The 17,708-nt window shown below is 36.0% G+C and overlaps 1 protein-coding gene across 1 annotated transcript; it reads left to right on the top strand.

Moving 5' to 3' along the window:
* The first annotated feature begins 3,102 nt into the window (after positions 1 to 3,102).
* On the top strand, positions 3,103 to 15,794 carry LOC142346006 (uncharacterized). The gene is made up of 4 exons (XM_075398478.1): positions 3,103 to 3,499; positions 8,642 to 8,751; positions 13,160 to 13,393; positions 15,570 to 15,794. Exons 1-3 carry the CDS (start codon positions 3,371 to 3,373, stop codon positions 13,389 to 13,391), a joined length of 471 nt encoding a protein of 156 aa, XP_075254593.1. The 5' UTR covers positions 3,103 to 3,370; the 3' UTR covers positions 13,392 to 13,393; positions 15,570 to 15,794.
* Positions 15,795 to 17,708: the final 1,914 nt, after the last annotated feature.

Below are 17,708 nucleotides of genomic sequence, written 5' to 3' on the forward strand. Positions count from 1 at the left end.
AAAACCTCGCAATGCTGGAAAAACCCATATACACCATCTTCACTAGACAAATACTGAACACAAATCCAATGCTAAGTTTAAGGTCAGAAGACATCAACGCCAGCAAAAAGGTAAAGTTTCCTGGACTTGATCTCAACTATAAATTGACATGGACAAATCATGTCATTAAAATAGTAGTAAAAAAGCAACAAAAAAATCAACATGCTAAGACATCTAAAATCAAAAAACATAAAACCTAATTTTATTATGTACCTATATAAAACAATGGTGAGACCACTATGCTTGTATGCAAATGCAACTTGAGCAAATGTAACAAAAAGTGATCTCAACAAGATACAAAAAGAACAAAATAAAGCCATAATACTTGCATATAACCTGCCAATGTGGACAAGCGTAGATGAATTACATCAAATGGGAAACTTAGAAGCAGTAAAAAATACAATCCAATCATTAAACTAAGAATACCTTGCAAGGGCTATAAAACAAAAAAAAGAAACCAAAAACAAAATAGAAAAATTTTTGCTAACTTGGAGCCAGATCAAATTGTATCAAACTCTTTGCAAATAATTTGCAAAACTTTTTATAAACGAAAAACAGAAGACAGACAACGGTGAATGCGGACGTCTTGGGGTATGACTCGAGACGTTAGCTGAAGCCATTCAAAACGAAAAATTATAAAAGAAAAGGGCAGAGAGAGGAAAAACGAAAACCAAGGCAAGGTTTCAAAACAAAGGTGGATGTGAACGTCTTGGGGTATGACCGAGAGGTTAGCTGAAACTATTCAAATTGAACAAGAACAGGAAAAAAGAGCATAAGGATAAAAACAAAAACTAGGGAAAAACTCTAAAACAAAGGTGGATGTGGACGTCTTGGGGTATGACTCGAGACGTTAGCTGAAGCCATCAAAAACTAGTAGCAAACTCTCCCAAAAATCTACAATTAAAGCAAAACAAAGTTGGATGCGGACGTCTTGGGGTATGACTCGAGACGTTAGCTGAAACCATTCAAAAAATACACTGCCCGGGCTTAACTTTTTTTCCTCCCTACATGACTGGATGTTACGTGTTTGCATGTTTGAATGAATGCCTGCATGGCTGGATGCCTAATGCGCGTATATGTGTATATTTGTATATGTTAATGCATTTTCAGCACCTGGCATTCGTCTTCAGGTGCCCACTAACCAAAGAACCGATGCAAAACCACATCAGAAAGATCAGTGTGGTAGACTAGACTGATCACGGGAATCAGTCTTGGTCTTGAAGCTGAACTAACTCCAGGGTACCAGCAAGGGAGGGCAGCATGATCGTTGGAATCATGCTGAGGCCTTGATACTGGCCCCACACTGTAACTCCTGGGCAGCAGTAAGGGAGGGCAGCTTGATCGTGGGAATCATGCAGAGGCCTTGATACTGGCCCCGCACTCTGTTGCCGCTCGGGAACAACCACTCATCCCCGCAAGGGCGAAAATAACCGCCTCAAAAAGAGGCATAAACCACAAGTTTTATTACTCGCAGTGCACAAGCCGACTGCTCGTCCTCTGAAAGGGGGGACTGGCTGCCGGTGGTGCACTGAGTGTGCCCTTCTTTTTTCCTTCTTCTTTTTCTCTTTTCCTTCTTTCTTCTTCTCTAAAGACTCTACTCCTTCACTCTGTCTCCCACTTCCTCTCTCCATAACTTCCTCTGAAACTACCTCTTTCTTGTCACTCCGAGGCCCCTCCATCCTTCCACGAAAACATAACAAAGACCCAAGAAACTCCACAACCAAGTATTCCATCCAAACCAATCTCTCTGCCTCCATCCTCCAGAAAAGTACCTAATATAAACCTCAAGAAACCAACGAAAATACCGAAACATCATTTTTTGGCAAGTTTTGGTCTAACAACACTGCTCGCTATGTTAAACCACTACATTTTGAATCAAAAAATTTGAAATATCACTCAAAAAAGATCTAATTTCAGAATCTATCATTTCGTTAAAGGAGAAGAGTGAAGCCGTTTTCAACCTGCATTGAATTAAAAAGGCGGCGACGAGACACACTTTTCCCTATGTGCAAAACTATGCGGCTTTTGCGTTTTTTAAACAAAATTAAAGGTTTCTCATTTTTTGCAATTGAGTAGAATTTGAATGCTTGATTTAAACAATCAGTTCTAGACACCTGTACAGAAAAGGCCACTTTACAATTGTTTTTTCTTGGTTTTGTTCAATAGCAAATTTTACATGAAAATTTAATATAAGAAATGGTAATTTTCTTCCTGATCAAACTGAGTGCAGATCGCAATACACTCGATTTTAAGTTGCTATTGAATTTTGGATTTTTATCATCTTTGACCTGTAAAAATTATGAAAATGTTCAGTCGTTACAGATTGTCAAATCTCCAATCTGGAATGAGAATTGGAAAGCAAACCTTCACGAAAGCCGAATCGAATATAATATCGCGTGTTAGCGATCTAACTAATCAAATCGTTAAAATATCACAATCAAAATTTATAATTTCAACTAAAGTAACCAATTTTTGATGCAAAATTCTTTTTTTTTCTTTTTTGCTCTTATATTAGTGTTCTCCTTTTACAGGACGGCAAAGTCATTGGAGTACCATAACAGAAATATAATATTTTGTTAGTGTACTGATATTTGGGTTATTATATAGCTTATTCGGTGTTTGCGAGTCTATACACAAATCACGCACATCGTTAAAGAAATACACTGAAAAAAGGAGCACAAAAAATTATTTTGGCTTAGAGACTCTAGGGTAAGACTTCACCGGTCACTAAAACTTCGAAGAAGAGATCTTAGTTCGAATTATTGCACTTAGACTGAAAGTCTAATTTTTTTGCCTAAACTTAGTGTCCTAATTTAAGGGTAAAAAAATCAGGACACTATTTCAGGTTTTTCCTGAAAACATTTAACAACCAAATTTTTCTTTCCCTAGTCTGCAAAAGTGTACTCTCAACTTTGATTTCAAATTGAAATCAGCACTTTCGTTCCCTTTAGTTCTCTAAAAACGTTAAGAGATAAATTTTAATCCGCGCAGGGCCTCGGGGCACTAAGTCCCTCGGGCGACTAAAATTTAACATATACTTAGTTACAACAGAAGTGACGAAACTTTTGCACTTTGATGGCGGAGAGCCAAAATTACAACCAAAAAGTTTAAACCGTTTATATAACCAAAAAATTACCCACACACGAACAAAGCTTCATTTGTTTTTCAAGTAAAGGAATATAAGTATATAGCCCGTATGCTCAGTAACCCCACCTTTTTGGCAGAACTCTTAGACCCACTTTTAAAACTTAAAACTCTCAAAAGATTGGAAAGGCTTAAAACTGAAAAAGTAAAATTGGAATCCTTGTTACAATAATAACAAAGGGTTAAGATGGCAAACAACAGTGGAAATTTCCCGACCACTTATCAGCAGGATTTCAACCGGTCCCAGTCTCCGGGCCAGAAATCGGGGTCTGAGCTGACACCAAGTGCAGGGCCAGGGCCATTTCCTGTGCAACAGGTTTGAGAACATCATGGAGCTCTTGCGGAGTTTCAGTTTTCAAGTTTCTTAGTTGTTCTATTTTACCCTCCACCCTCTTCCTCCTCCCCACACGAAGTTAACGATATTATAGCTCCCCATTAAGGTATATTTACTGTTATTGGGTTATTAGGGGAGGGGGGGGGGGGGGGAAAGCTTGCAATTGTCCGTCATGTGTCAGTTTGCTTAATTTGGTCAATTTTGGGTGCTTGTTAGAACTTAAATTTTTGATTTTTTAAAACAAAATTAGGTGTTGTTATAATGCTTGCTAATATATAGAAATGTGGAATATAGTACGCGTGCCTTGCAGCACAAAAATTATATGCCCCTAAGCTCGGCTGGAGGCCGAAACAAAATAGATCCAACAACTTTTTTTGAAAAGAAACGAGCCCAAAAAATCCGGCTCCACCCATCAATTTGATTTGGTTCGACTCTAAATAGGGTTCGACGTTAAGCAATTTAACCACACTACTGTACTTAAATAAGGCCCCCGCTCCTCGACTATTAAGTAATGGTTAAGTGACTCTGCTTGAAGTCAATGAGAACTTCTGGCGTTTATCGAGAACCACGAAGCGGTTCGAGATATTAAGTCAGAATTTCGAAGTGACTTCTGCAGAGTCACTTAAACATGCTTAAAACACAAAACGCGCACGTTTTAAATTCTGAAAGTCTGCAGTACCAGAAGTGAAAACGCTAGACGTTGCTACGTAGCCAGATATTGACTTCCGTTGACTTTCGTCATTTTAATCTCGAACCTCTTTGCGGTTCCCGATAAACGTCAGAAGTTCTCAGTGACTTCAAACAGAGTCACGTAACCATTACTTAAAACACAAAACGCGTACGTTTTTAAATGACGAAAGTCAATTGAGGTCAACTTCTGGCTAAGTAGCAACTTCTGGCATTTTAACTTCTGGCACTAACGACTTTCGGAATTTTAAAATGTGCACATGAGTGTTTTAAGTCTTAACTTCGTATCATAAAGTCCGAGCCTCAATTAGGGTTCTCACTGAGACATTCTGGCGTTTATTGAGTCCCGCGTAGTTTTACTAAACATTTCAACTGAAATGCAGAGAACCACATTATATGAATCAAAAAGTGTGGAAATTTTCTTCTGCAATGACCTTGATCTCAACTCATATGCAACAAGACATAATGTAAGCACCCTAAAAACTTAAGATCTGCACTAATTTCATCGGGATTATAACATATTCAGAACCATTGAAAAATGAAAATGAAAATGAAAGCCGCTCAAATGCTAGAAGGAATTTGGTTGAAATTCTGAAAACGTATATTCCGAAAAAAGGTAAATTAACTTATTACAAAAATTTGGTAAACCTATATAGAATTTGTTAATAAATTTTTTCTAATGCAAGTCAATAAATTTATTCAATGTTATCCGCACTTACCATTTTATGCAGGTGGTTAACGGCGACTATGCTGACCTTCAAACGTTGCAGTTCATTACAACTAAAAACTTACCAGGCTGTTAAACGTCATAACGCTGAAGAGTTTTTAAATTTACAATTGGTTAGAATTTACTCAGATATTTAGTCAGAATTTTGAAGTAACTTCTGCAGAGTCACGTAACCATGATCAAAACAGGAAATGCATATTTTTAAAGACACGTAAATTTGTGGAAGTCAAACGTCTGGCTAATATATACGGCTAAGGTATACAACTATGTCTGGCTAATTATTTGGGAAATTCTGGCATTTTAAAAACTGGCAGACGTTCGGCAACTTAAAATATGCAAGTGAGTGTTTTAATAATGGTTAGAGAAAAACCAGAAAAAAAACGACGTTTTCATCGGTGCAAGTAGATTCCTATATTTTTTCGATAATGCACGAAAAATTCGATTTCCCTAGCATATTATGGAATCGCACAGGCATTTAACACCCGTTTGTGCTCCCACGTTACTGCTTTTTGGAAAAACATATGAATTGGATTCATAAATGAGCCAAATAAGACGTATTTGGGAATCCAGATAACGTAACATGGATTCGATATGATAAATTATATGTTTATGTTACGCAACTTTTAGGCGCATCAATTAGAAAATATCCAGCGCGAATAAGTATTCAGATTGTTTCCTTTTGTGCCCCCTAGTTTAGTGGGTGCATATAATTTGCAACCACCAGACGCAACTGCCTTATTTTTACATAATGATTAACTATGTAACAATACGTGCTCTGTAAATGGAGGGCACATAACGTACTGGGGGCACAAACGGAAGAGATCCAAGTATTATATTGAGCCAAAATGACAAAATGAAGTGATCACATCCTTGACGCAAAACTTTAAAGTGCTTAATTGCTCGCAAACAAAGTTTGTAGCACTTATTTTAGTCCGGCGTTCTCATTTGACTTTTGATCTTCAAAAACGGGATAGAGCCTTACGCCTAACCAGACTCTTAGAAACCGATTCACCAAAATTGTTTTGAGGCGACAATTTAAATGCGTGAATGGTGGTTCCTAATTTTGAGAATCTGACATCCCACTTAGTCACATAGATTTTCGTCAAAAGCACGGAATTTGACAGACAAACTAGCGCAGTTAGTGCAAAATACTGTCTTGGAATTGGGAAACCATTGTTGGAGGACAATAGCAGAGTGTTTTGGCTGAAAAATGGCTTCCCAATTCTAGGCATTTTTGCAGCTTGTTTATTTGCTCTCTAACGAAGTTTGTAGCGATTATATTAGTCCTGTTGGTCTTTTTTATGCGATTTGTTGCTTGACCAATTTTTCGTCTGATCTTTTCGACTTTTCGTCCTCAAAATGTTATAAAGAGGTAGCGGGGCATTAAGTTCTCTTAGAGCCTTTCAGCTCTGTTTCAGCTCATCCTGTTTTGGAGGCTTTTGCTTATGGAGTGAAGGGCGGTTCTTAGAGGTTGAAGACCCCACCACTGTTGATCCCCCACACTATTGCCCCAATCCCCCCGCGCTGTTGTCCACAACCCCCCATCAGCTATTGGTACCCCCCACAACCCCCTCCCCCCGTTTCTAGCTACTGACGAACAACCGCTTGCTAAAAACGCTAAAATTTATACTATTTCGCATTTTTTTTCATACTTTTTGAAACAATTTGACATCTTTCGATTTTTATCAGCCTTAGGTATCAAGGAACCTCTAACTACTGACGAACAACCGCTCGCTAAAAACACGCAAAGCTCTACTATTTTGCAATTCTTTCAAGCTTCGTGAAATTTTTTGACATCTTTCAATTTTTATCAGCCCTAGGTATCAAGGAACTTCTAGGTTTTCATAATATGATACAGCATAGTTTCTAGTGGTAATGAAATGGTTTTAACTTTTCAACATCAAGAATTTTGCATTTTTGTTTCTAAACGTGCAATTACTTTTCAAAATTTTGACATTTTTCCCCTTATTCAGGTTTTTCCAGACCCAGGGGCCCGAAAATATCCTAAGGGGTTAAAAAATAAGTTACTGACAAAATTATATTGGCCATGGAATGGTTTTCAAACCTTTTTATGTCACAAATTTTGGCAGATTTTTGACAAAACTTGCTTTTTTTCGTTTTTTTTTGAAAAATTTTGTCAGCTTTTTTTTTGGTTTTTTCAGCCTCAAGAGCCGAAAAACTTCTTCTATAGTTTGAAAATAGATTACGGTACAATTTATAGATGTAATGGAATGTCATGCAAGACTTTAACATCACAAACTATTTTTAGACAACTTTTGCCAATTTTTTTTTTAATTTTTTGACATTTAAAGTAATCTTTCAGGTTTTTTTGAGCCTCAATGCTCAGACAACTTCCCTTAGGGTCTGATAATAAGTAACTAGAAAATTTTTGTTGGTCATGGTTCCATTTTCAATTTTTTAATATCACAAGTTTTAGCAATTTCTCTTTATAAAAATTGCATTCTTTTAAAAAAATTTTGAATTTTTTAAAAAAATGATTTAGGTCTCTCTAGCCTCAAGAGCCAGAGAACTTCCTCTAGGGTCTGATAATTTGTTACTGCATAGATGATAGATCTAATGGAATGTTCCTCGGGACTTTGATATGACGAATTTAAGCAATTTTTATTTTAAGTTTTTGCAATTTTTTCATGTTTTTGAATTCATAATTCCTAGAGTAAATGGCATGGTGATCATTTTTTATGACTCCATTTTTTGAAATTTTTGGATAAAGTTTGAATTTTTTTTCAAATTTTTGGAAAACTTTTTATCATGTTCCAAGTGTATGGATCTTTATGTGCCAGTGAAAATATTTGAAGCTTGAAACAAGGATACTGGATAGTCTCTTGACACAATGAAAGGGTTCTTAAGATATTATTATCTTGAATTTTAGCAAGACTTTTACCTTAGCAATTGTTTCCAAAATTTTTCAATAATTTTGTTCTTTTCTGAGTTTAACGACCATTATTGGCCAACGAAACTTTTTAAGTCTCTCAACGAAACTTTAATTTACTTGACAGAACTTTGGAGACAAAAAATGGTTCGAACTTTTTTTAACTGCGAATTTGATTTTTTTTAATTTTGTTTTTTTGATTTTATCTGCATGATTTATTTACTAACAAGGCTAGAAAACTAGAAGTTGCAGAATCGAATCCCATCATAGGAAATATTCATATCTCTCTTTCTCTCTCTGCCGGTTAGGGTTTCTTTCCTTCTCCTTCTCGTTCACGTTAATCTTTCTCTCATAGAGATTTTCAGCTGACTAGTCTCCGGGTATGCGATTCGCAGAAACTTGTTTTGGAGACTTATCATCATGGTGTGAAGGGCGGCTCTTAGAAATTGATTTCACGCCCCCGCCCACCACCCCCAAATCCGTCCGCCCCCAACCCACGTTTGCACCCCCGCTGCGGTGCACCCCTGTTGCGCTCACATTACGCCCCTTCAAATAATCTAAAGCTAGCCTCGCTAACCCGTGGCTAGCTACTTGAAGAAGCCAACCGACCGCCGGTCGTTTTAGAGCAATTTGTCCGACATTAATTGGTTATGTTTTTACTATTTGTACTTGGAAATCTTTTGACATAATTTTGAGTGAATGTTACGTTGCGTTGAAACTTACTGTTGAGAAATGACCAACCTTGCCATTGGAGTAACCATATTTTTCTCGCATTTGTTTGCATAATGTGGCTTCGCTATACAAATTTGTTTCTTTCCAGGAAAACCTGAGGAGAGAATTGACTCCGACAAAGGACAGAATGAGTCCAGACGTCAGGAAGAAAATGATGACCCGCCCCTCGCCCAGACCCAGGTCAAGGTCACCCCACAGGTAATAAATAAAATACTGTTTTGAGATAAGATAGATAATTTGCATAAAATATTCCTTATAAATTTTTTTTTAAATTCTGATTTATGAAAAAAGACTACACACATTAAAAGAGTGTTGGCTCCACCCCTCATCAAAAAATTTGGCTCGTTCTATAAGAAAAATATTAAGGAAAATAATAACTCCCCCGCTCCTGTACTTATTTAGCTTTTTTTTATGAAGTTGAGGCCTCTATTAGGGTCACATTATCAACATAGTAGGAGATAAATATACAGCAATCGTTAGATAGATAAAAAAAGTGTCTTTCTCAACATAGTTGACATTTCAACCAAGCATCAAAACTGCAATCAACCAGCTATCCCAATTGACGCTAAACAATTTTTTCGACTTTTTAAATGAAAATGAAGAAATGGCGAACTGTCATATGAAATTAGCGGTCTTTTACCGAAATTCTCAATAAAGTACGGTATAAACCGCTTGAAACGTTCTGAGAAGTATGAACAAGAAAAACAAGAAGGGTCGCATGGTTCTATGTGTAAAACTAAATGTTGCCAAATTTGCTTTTCACAGCATAAAATGCTACATATCATCGTATCTTTGAAACATTTGTCTCAACAAAAATTTTTGTGCTTTAAAAATTATGGTGAATGCGGCAACTGCATTTTTTGGTTCAAGTTTTAAAAGTGATATAAAAAGGTCATTTTGTGAGTTTTGTAACAGTTTGAATACTTGAGTAACCTTCGACTTTGAAGGGTTTCCTTAACTATTTGGGCAATAATTTCATGATAATGGTTATGAGCAAGGTTTCAAACCGTTAACCAGTTAAATTCTGAACGTTTTTTTGGTCATCGGTGATTTAGATTTTGCATAATTTTTGCATTAAATATTAAATTTTAATAACACTAAGATCATTCGTAAGGACTTCCCATTTTTTTGTTCACAATTTCTTCCATATTATAGGTCTTAGTTAGTAATTAGACTGGACCATGCAGCTAGTAAAAAAAACTAAGACTTTATAAGTTGCAAGGGTCTTGAATTCACACAAAAATTTTGAAAAAGCGGCAAAACCCGGGTCAACGATCAAACAACTTTCTTTGATTTCGTACTAGGTCATATATGATTCTTACTAATCATACTAGGCCATATATGATTTGTATGAATTCTTGGTAGTCATACAAGGACCATATATGATTTCCTAGAAATCATACAAGGATCATACAAAAAAATTCAAAGACTAAAAACTGTATAATTTTGATTTTCCATTGAAGTTGAAAAAATTTCTTGGATTTCATACAAGGTCATATATGACACATAATACATTGACTGGTGCCACAAATTCCGGTATAATGTAGTCAGAGGACTTATTAAATTATTATATCGCAATTGCAATCCAGATTTGATTCTTTGTGTGCGCTAAAAGAATAACTTTGTGATTTAAACGTATTCAGAAAACGAATTTGACGTGATATCCAATTTTTTTCTTGATTAATTTTTTTTACAAATGAGCATTTATATGTATAAACTGGCTTCAGAATATGTCAAAAAATTTGTTATTTGTTTGGACTTACTCCTTTATTTTGTGTCCAACTTGCAATTGATATTGTACGTTAGGGTCTTTTGGCGGATCACAATGTGATGCCGGGGTATCATATAGGTGATGCCCTACCGAATAAAAACAAAAAACTTAAATGGTTAAAGATTTTCAAAAAATAGATGTATGATTCTTGTCATTCGTACTAGGATCATATATGATTTCTTGGTAATCATACAAGGATCATATATGATTTCTTTGGTTTCATACAAGGATCGTACTAAGAAATCAAGCATGGACAGTATGAAATCATATATGATCCTTGTATGAAATCAAAGAAACTTCAACCCGGGAAGTGTGTATTACGAAACCAAGATCTCTTTGACAACAACAGAAAATGACTTCGACAAATCCCAAAAGAATTTATGGAGAATCAACAGAAGCGATATCTTGTTGATCTGGTTGACCGGACCAATTTATGTCCAGTGTCTTCAGCTTCGTCTGTTGTTGAAGACCTAATAATCTAGGACTCCGACAACAGACAAAGTCGAGGACACAAATTGGTTCCTAGGTACAATGGATTACACATGAACATAAAACTTTCTTTATAGAAGGAAAGGGTTTGAAATATTAGGCTTCTTTTTGCAATCTTAAGGATAAAACCAAATTTTCAGAGGTAAAAAAAAATTCTCATTTTCATGTATTTTCGTACATACAAAGACAGTTTTTAGAAAACTACCTTTAAAAATCAATCGCCGCTTATTGTTTTTGTGCTATTTAATCTCCTGAATACCAAGAATGGATACCATGATTTGCGTTGGGATGCAGTTTTTTTGGTTTTGAGATCTGTTCAATTGTATTGATAATTTTGAGATCAAATGGAGGTCAAACATAGGGTGCATTTTACGTCCCATGAAAAATTGACAAAACAAAGTGAAAAAAATGCCGTAGCGTTCAGGCATTAAACTACTTTATTCAAATTAAAAGTTGGGAAATATGATTTTTGCCAGAATTTTATTTTGTGCGTCACGGTTACTGAATTATTGCACGTTTTTTTCCCTTCACACACAAATTTTTCAAGAGCACTGTTGAACAAATCAAAATAGACAAATTGCGCCTTGTTTTTCTTGTCAGCACGACGAGCAACTAATAATTTTCAGAAAATTGAAGCCAAGTAAAAAAAATTGATAAGCTTTTTTCCAAATCTCTGATGGAATTTATTTACTTGTACACAATTTATTTTTCCATAAAATTGTTTGTCATTTTAATTTGAGCGGATCTGTTTATCAGATTTTTTTTGTCCTCTCGACCGTTGTTATGCGAATCTCTTACGCTTCTTTATGCAAAAAAAAACGAAAAAGACCTGCTTTAACTGGCTGGTCTCCTTATAATGTTTTGTATCAGATTATAGCTTCAAGAGGATTATGTCTAATTTTAAAAATAATGAATTTGAAAAATTTTTCCGCGAAAAAGTTAATTTTAGGGATTTCAGCACTTTCCAACATTTAAATTGTATTGAAGTTTCATTAACAGGCTGCATGTTCTCTCTATTAATAGATGTCTTTCTTTGTGTAACTACAACAGTAACGCTAAATTTGTCTCAGTAAGAAATTAGACTCAGTAAAATCTTAGACTTCTGCTCTTATTTATTTTATTGTTTCACGCCCTATCTCAAATGAATTGAATAAATATCGTTCAATGCTTTCTAAAAATAAGTATTTTCGATCATTAATAGCCGCGTCTTCAATTCCAGGCGGCTATTATAGCGCTTCTGAGTTTTTTCACTTCGTCGAACAGATTTTTGTTTCGTCTTACCCTGACTTCTTGGAATTGACTGTTTCAATGACTTACCTCACTCAAAAAAATGAATCCTGAACTCACTTATGGAACTTCAAATTGTATGAGCATTTACTTGTTAAAGGTCAATAGTGTGCATCTAAGTAGTGTCAAACATTTATGCCCTAATTCTTGATAAATTAGAGTCTTCAGTATTTAATTTTGAATTTAAATTTTGGGATTTTCTCCGTTTGTGCCCCCAGTACGTTATGCGCCCCCAGTTACAGAGCACGTGCCATTACATAGTAAGTCATTATGTAAAAAATATTGCACGTGCATCTGAGGGATGCAAATAATATGCGCCCACTAAGCTGATGGGAGCACAAACGGAAGAGATCCTAATTTTGAAAAGCCCTATTAGGGCTTTCTCCTCATAGAGCTTATGTGTCTCACAAAAATGACAGTCCAAAGCTAACCCAAAAAGTCTAGTGGTCTATTAAAGGACTGGTAGTTGATCTGTCTATCTAATTTCTTTAGTTGTTTCAATTCATGGAAGGCCCCAACCGTCTATCGCAGCTATTTTCCGGCAATCTGCCGGCTATGATTGACTATGTTTTCTTTGTGGTGGTGAGTTTAACGTTTGAAGCATTGAAAGGTGTTTGCGGTCACGTATGTGCGGAGGCGTTGTTGCAATTAACGAAATTCAGAAAACAATTCTGAAGAAAAAATCAGTTGTTGAAATTTAGAAGAAAAAGAAGTTTCATTTCAATACTTTTTCATTTTTCAAAAAGTTCATAAAAAAGTTGCAATAGCAAAAACAGATTTTCTGATCCTAAATATTGTTTCTCGGTACGGGTTTTGTTTTTCAAAAAGTGTGACCAAATTCGTTCAAATTGGCCTAAATTGTGGCCGAAATTGGTGAGCAAATTTTTTTCCAAAAACTGTATTTCTCTTTTTGCTAGGAACTTTTAGACATAGAGAGTTTTCATTTGCTGCCACATTTGCCGTAATGAAAATCAAAAATAGCATAAATTTCTAACATTTTTTCCCAGGAGATATAGGAAAAATTTGAACCTGAAAGCTAATTACTTTAAATTTCTTCAGCAACAGAAATCTTTCGCCCGTACCCCATCCCAATGTAGCAATCGCTCCTGACATAAATCTGGAGTTGAGAGGTCGATCGCCTCAGAACAGCCCCACTGGAAACAGACCGGACGCCGGTGTAAACAAAAAGAAACAAATTCCAGTCCCTGATAACGACGCTAACAATCCAGAAAAGAGAAAACCAGAGCAAGAAGATGAAAAAGCTAAACGGGATCCCGAAAAAGAGCAATAGTGGTTAGGTTAACTTAAATTAATAAATCTTTTCTGATTTGAATAATTTGAAGTTGTCAAATTTGTACTTAAGAAACTACAGTTAGTCCCATAAAGTTGCAACCCTACCGAACCTTTCAAAGTCAAAACTCAAAATGAAGACGTGCATATAGCGACATAGTGTTCATATGAATGTCTATAGTTTTTTGAATGTTCGTTTGCGTTCCAACTTAATAAAACTCAGTTTTTTAGACATCTATAGTCTGTCCCATAAAGCTGAATTAATGGAACCCTCGAAAACATGCAATTAGGAAACAATGTGGTCCTGTTTTCCCGAACGAGTTTTAAAATTTTGGACCTTACGAGTTTAAAATCTTTGATCGAGTTTAAAATTGAACGAGTTTCTCCTGTACGAGTTTAAAATCTGTGACCTTTGAACTCTGTCCAGTGATTTATGAAACAATTCTCTCAAGCGTGGGTCTTAAATTATTTTTGTGTTTTCAAGCGCTAAACTTAAATGGGTTTTGCATTTCTAGCGTAAATCTTAGATGAATTTAGGACTGGAACGCATAGATTTGTCATAGTTTTAGCGTTTTATAGCGGAGGTTTTACAAATAGTTATTTTTTCCATGCAATAATCTTACCTAATTCTAGCGTTTCCAAGCTAGATTTTTTCCAGGCGTAAAATAATTGTTGATCATCCATAATTAATTGCTCTCAAACGAAGTTTACAGCAATTATATTAGTCCTATCGGTCTTTTTTTAATGCGATTTTTCGCTTGACCGATTTTTTGTCTGACGCTTTTGACTTTTCGTCCTCAAAAACGGGATTAACAGGTAGCGCCCAGCGGGCATTAAGTGCTCTTAGAGCTTTTCAGTTGTTTCAGCTCAAACTGTTTTGGAGACTTATACTTATACTTATGGTGTGAAGGGCGGTTCTTAGAGGTTGAGACACCTCCCCCCTGTTGACACCCCACCCCACTATTGCCTCCACCCCCACCGCGCTGTTGCCCCCCCCCCCAAACCAGTGTTGCCCCCATCAGCCCCCGGTGCCCCCCCCCGTGGCTAGCTACTGACGAAGCCAACCGCTCGCCGGTCGTTTGAGAGCAATTCGCCCGACGTTAGTCGGTCATGTTTTAGCGCATTGGTCTTACCTTAATTCAAGGTCTAATTTTTAGCCTTGATTCTACACAAATTAGAGTTTAATTTAGCTTTTCATCCTACACAAAATTCGAAGGTGAAATAAATTAATCGCTTAATACTTGTTAACTCAGGTAGTTGAATTTAACGAATCGTTGTTTTCCATAGTCAAATGTTGAGTCTCATCAGACTATGTGAGCTTTATTACAAAAAATTGACTTCTTATACAAAAAATTTCAGAAAATTGCAGTAAATTTGTGTGAAATTAATTTTGCGCCGACATTTGGGTATTCAACAAGATCTGATGTGAGTTACAGGGAACAAATTAGGACAATTTTTTTTTTAAAAAATGAAATATAAAAAGCAGGTGGCTGGCATCAACGTCCAAGATTCGAAGATTAGTTTCTCTTGACAGAGCTCAACATTCCACACTTACGCTGTTAAACAAATTATCAAAACTTAAAAATTCAGTTAATAATGCGTAAAACCCCCTTTTGCGGTGTTCACCTTGATATTGCGTAATTAGGCGTAAAATTGATCGTACATTTAGATATATATTTTATTTCGTATATCATAAGAAAATGCCTTTTTGCGTCAAAAGTGGGCTTAAAGTTCGCGAAAAATAGAGCGGGGCGTTATTGGCGTCAAGGTGGCCTCGGTGACAGAAATTTGAATACTTGTTTTCTGCAGCACAATTTATGGCTGAATTTCAACAAAATCAACAAATGGTGATCTTGAATGGTGAATTATTATGAGAATGGGGATCTTAAGAACCGTATAGTAGAAGAGGCGATAAGCATTCAAGAGTTGAGTCACCTGAGTCTGGGGAACAAATGTCTAGGAATTGAAACTATGTAAGACGTACTCATAGAAACGCAAAATTTATGTAACGTCTGTGCTTAGAAACCTTAAACTTTTCTAATATCTAATTGCTGAAAACTAAATTTATGTAAGATCTATGTCTGGATTCGCTAAAATTAAGTAAGATTAAGGCTGAGAAGCTCTAAATTTTTATAAATTCTGTGTTATGAAACGATGAAATTATGTATTCTATGTTTAGGAGAATCTGTTGACTTGTGTGTCAAATAATCGATTTTATTTGACACTATCTAAAAGCCGTGGAACAAAAGTTAATTCAACAAAACAGCCGAGCAACGAAGTCGCGAAAATGAACCAAAAAATAGGATTATTGTATTGTCAAGTCTGCTTATCGAGTGTGAGTCAAACAATTGTATATAACGAAAGAAACTAATGCAAACAAAGAATTTTAAATTTTATAACTTTACTTTTCTCAGTATTCTCTAGAGCAGAAAAAAAAAATCAAAAATAAAGTTACTTCAAATAGTTACAGCTCAAAGAACAATGGCTGAATCGTGGTGCCGCACTTCTCAAAAAGTTGTTCAGGTTATCCAAAGACGCTCATCCAAAAGAAGAGAAACAAACAAACAAGCAAACAAAATTTAAAGCATAAATATGTAAGTTTTTAATATTCACCGTTAGCTTTTCAAAGTCTATTATTTAGGCGCTATCATTTTACAGCTCGAAAGGGAGTAATAGTGATTAATAGTTCTCATCAAACGAAGTTTGTAGCAATTATAGTAGTCCTGTCGGTCTTTTTTATGCGAGTTTTCGCTCGACCGAATTTTTGTCTTTTGACTTTTCGTCCTCAAAAACGGGATAAATAGGTAGCGTCCAGCTGGCATTAAGTGTTCTTAGAGGTTTTCAGCCCTCTATTTTCCAAGCATGCGATTCACAGAAACTGTTTTAGGGACTTGAACTTATGGTGTGAAGAAGGGCGGTTCTTAGAGGTTGAAGACACGCCCACCGTTGACCCCCCCTCTATTGCCCCCACCGACCCCCCCTCACCACGCTGTTGTCCCCCACCCCACTGTTGCCCACCGCCAGCTCCCCCCCCCCCCCCCGTGGCTACTGACAAACAACCGATCGCTAAAACACGCAATTTTATACTATTTTTCACAATTTTTTTTAAAGCTTTTTTGAAAATTTTTCGTCATTTTTTGAGTTTTTCAGCCCTAAATGTCAAGGAACCTCCTCTAGGGTTTTATATTAGGTTACTGGTTAGTTTCTAGTGGTAGGGGAAATATTTCAACATTTAAACATCACGAATTTCAGCCTTTTTTGACAATTTTTTTTCGATTATTTTACCTTTATTTTTCATTATTCACGTCTTTCCAGACGCAAGGGCCAGCAAACGCCCTTAGACGTTCAATGATAAGTTACTGAAAAATTTCTATTTGCCATGGAATAGTTTTCAATTTTCCTACAAAAAATTCTCCTACAAGGAAGTAAAAACTACCACAGACTCAGTGTTTTGCTTACAAATCAGAGGAAAAAAGCTGAATCGTGGTGCCGCACTTCTCTTCTCAAAAAGTTGTTCAGCTTATCCAAAGACACTCATCCGAAAGAAACAAAACAAACAAACAAAATTCAAATCATTAATATGTGAGTTTTTAATATTCACCGTTAGCTTGTCAAAGTCTATTATTTAGGCGCTATCATTTTGCAGCTCGAAAAGGAGTAATAGTGATATAATTTTTTTAGTTAGTGCCAAACACGTGAGTTGGTTTTAATCACTCTCAAACAACTTTTGGAGAAAAATTTTACGAGCTATTTTTTGCTAGACTAATTTTTCGTCTCACGCATGATTCCCCAAAGACCGAACCCAACCACTTGCCCGAAAATGTTTTGTCTGCGATTCACCGAAAACGTTTTTTTAGCGGACTATTTAATGGTGTGAAGCCTGTTTCCTAAGCTTAAGTTTAATTTGCCTAAGTCGCCCTAGGGTTTGAAAATAGGTTACGGTATAGTTTCCAATTTTAATGGAATGTTTTTCAAGATTTTAAGGACAGCAATTTTTAGAAAATGTTTGCAATTCTTTCAAGTTTTTCGAATCTTTTTGAAATTTTTTTTATCCTTTTCTCCGGCACCTGGGTCCGAGGGACCTGCTCCAAGGTTTGATGATAAACTGTCGCACAGTTTTTAGAGTTAATGGAATGGTTATCAATATTTGAATGACTCCAGCTTTAGCAATTTGATTAGCTCTGATCTTAATTAATTGCTCTTATACGAAGTTCATAGCAATTATTGTAAACGTGTGTGTCTTTTTTTTCTGCAAAATTTTCGCTTGACGGCGTAGACTTCTCAAGTAACTTCTACGCTCTTGTCTTTTTACGTCTTA

This window comes from Convolutriloba macropyga, chromosome 9, assembly GCF_964194025.1.
Source record: "Convolutriloba macropyga chromosome 9, txConMacr16.3, whole genome shotgun sequence".
Lineage (NCBI taxonomy): Eukaryota > Metazoa > Xenacoelomorpha > Acoela > Convolutidae > Convolutriloba > Convolutriloba macropyga.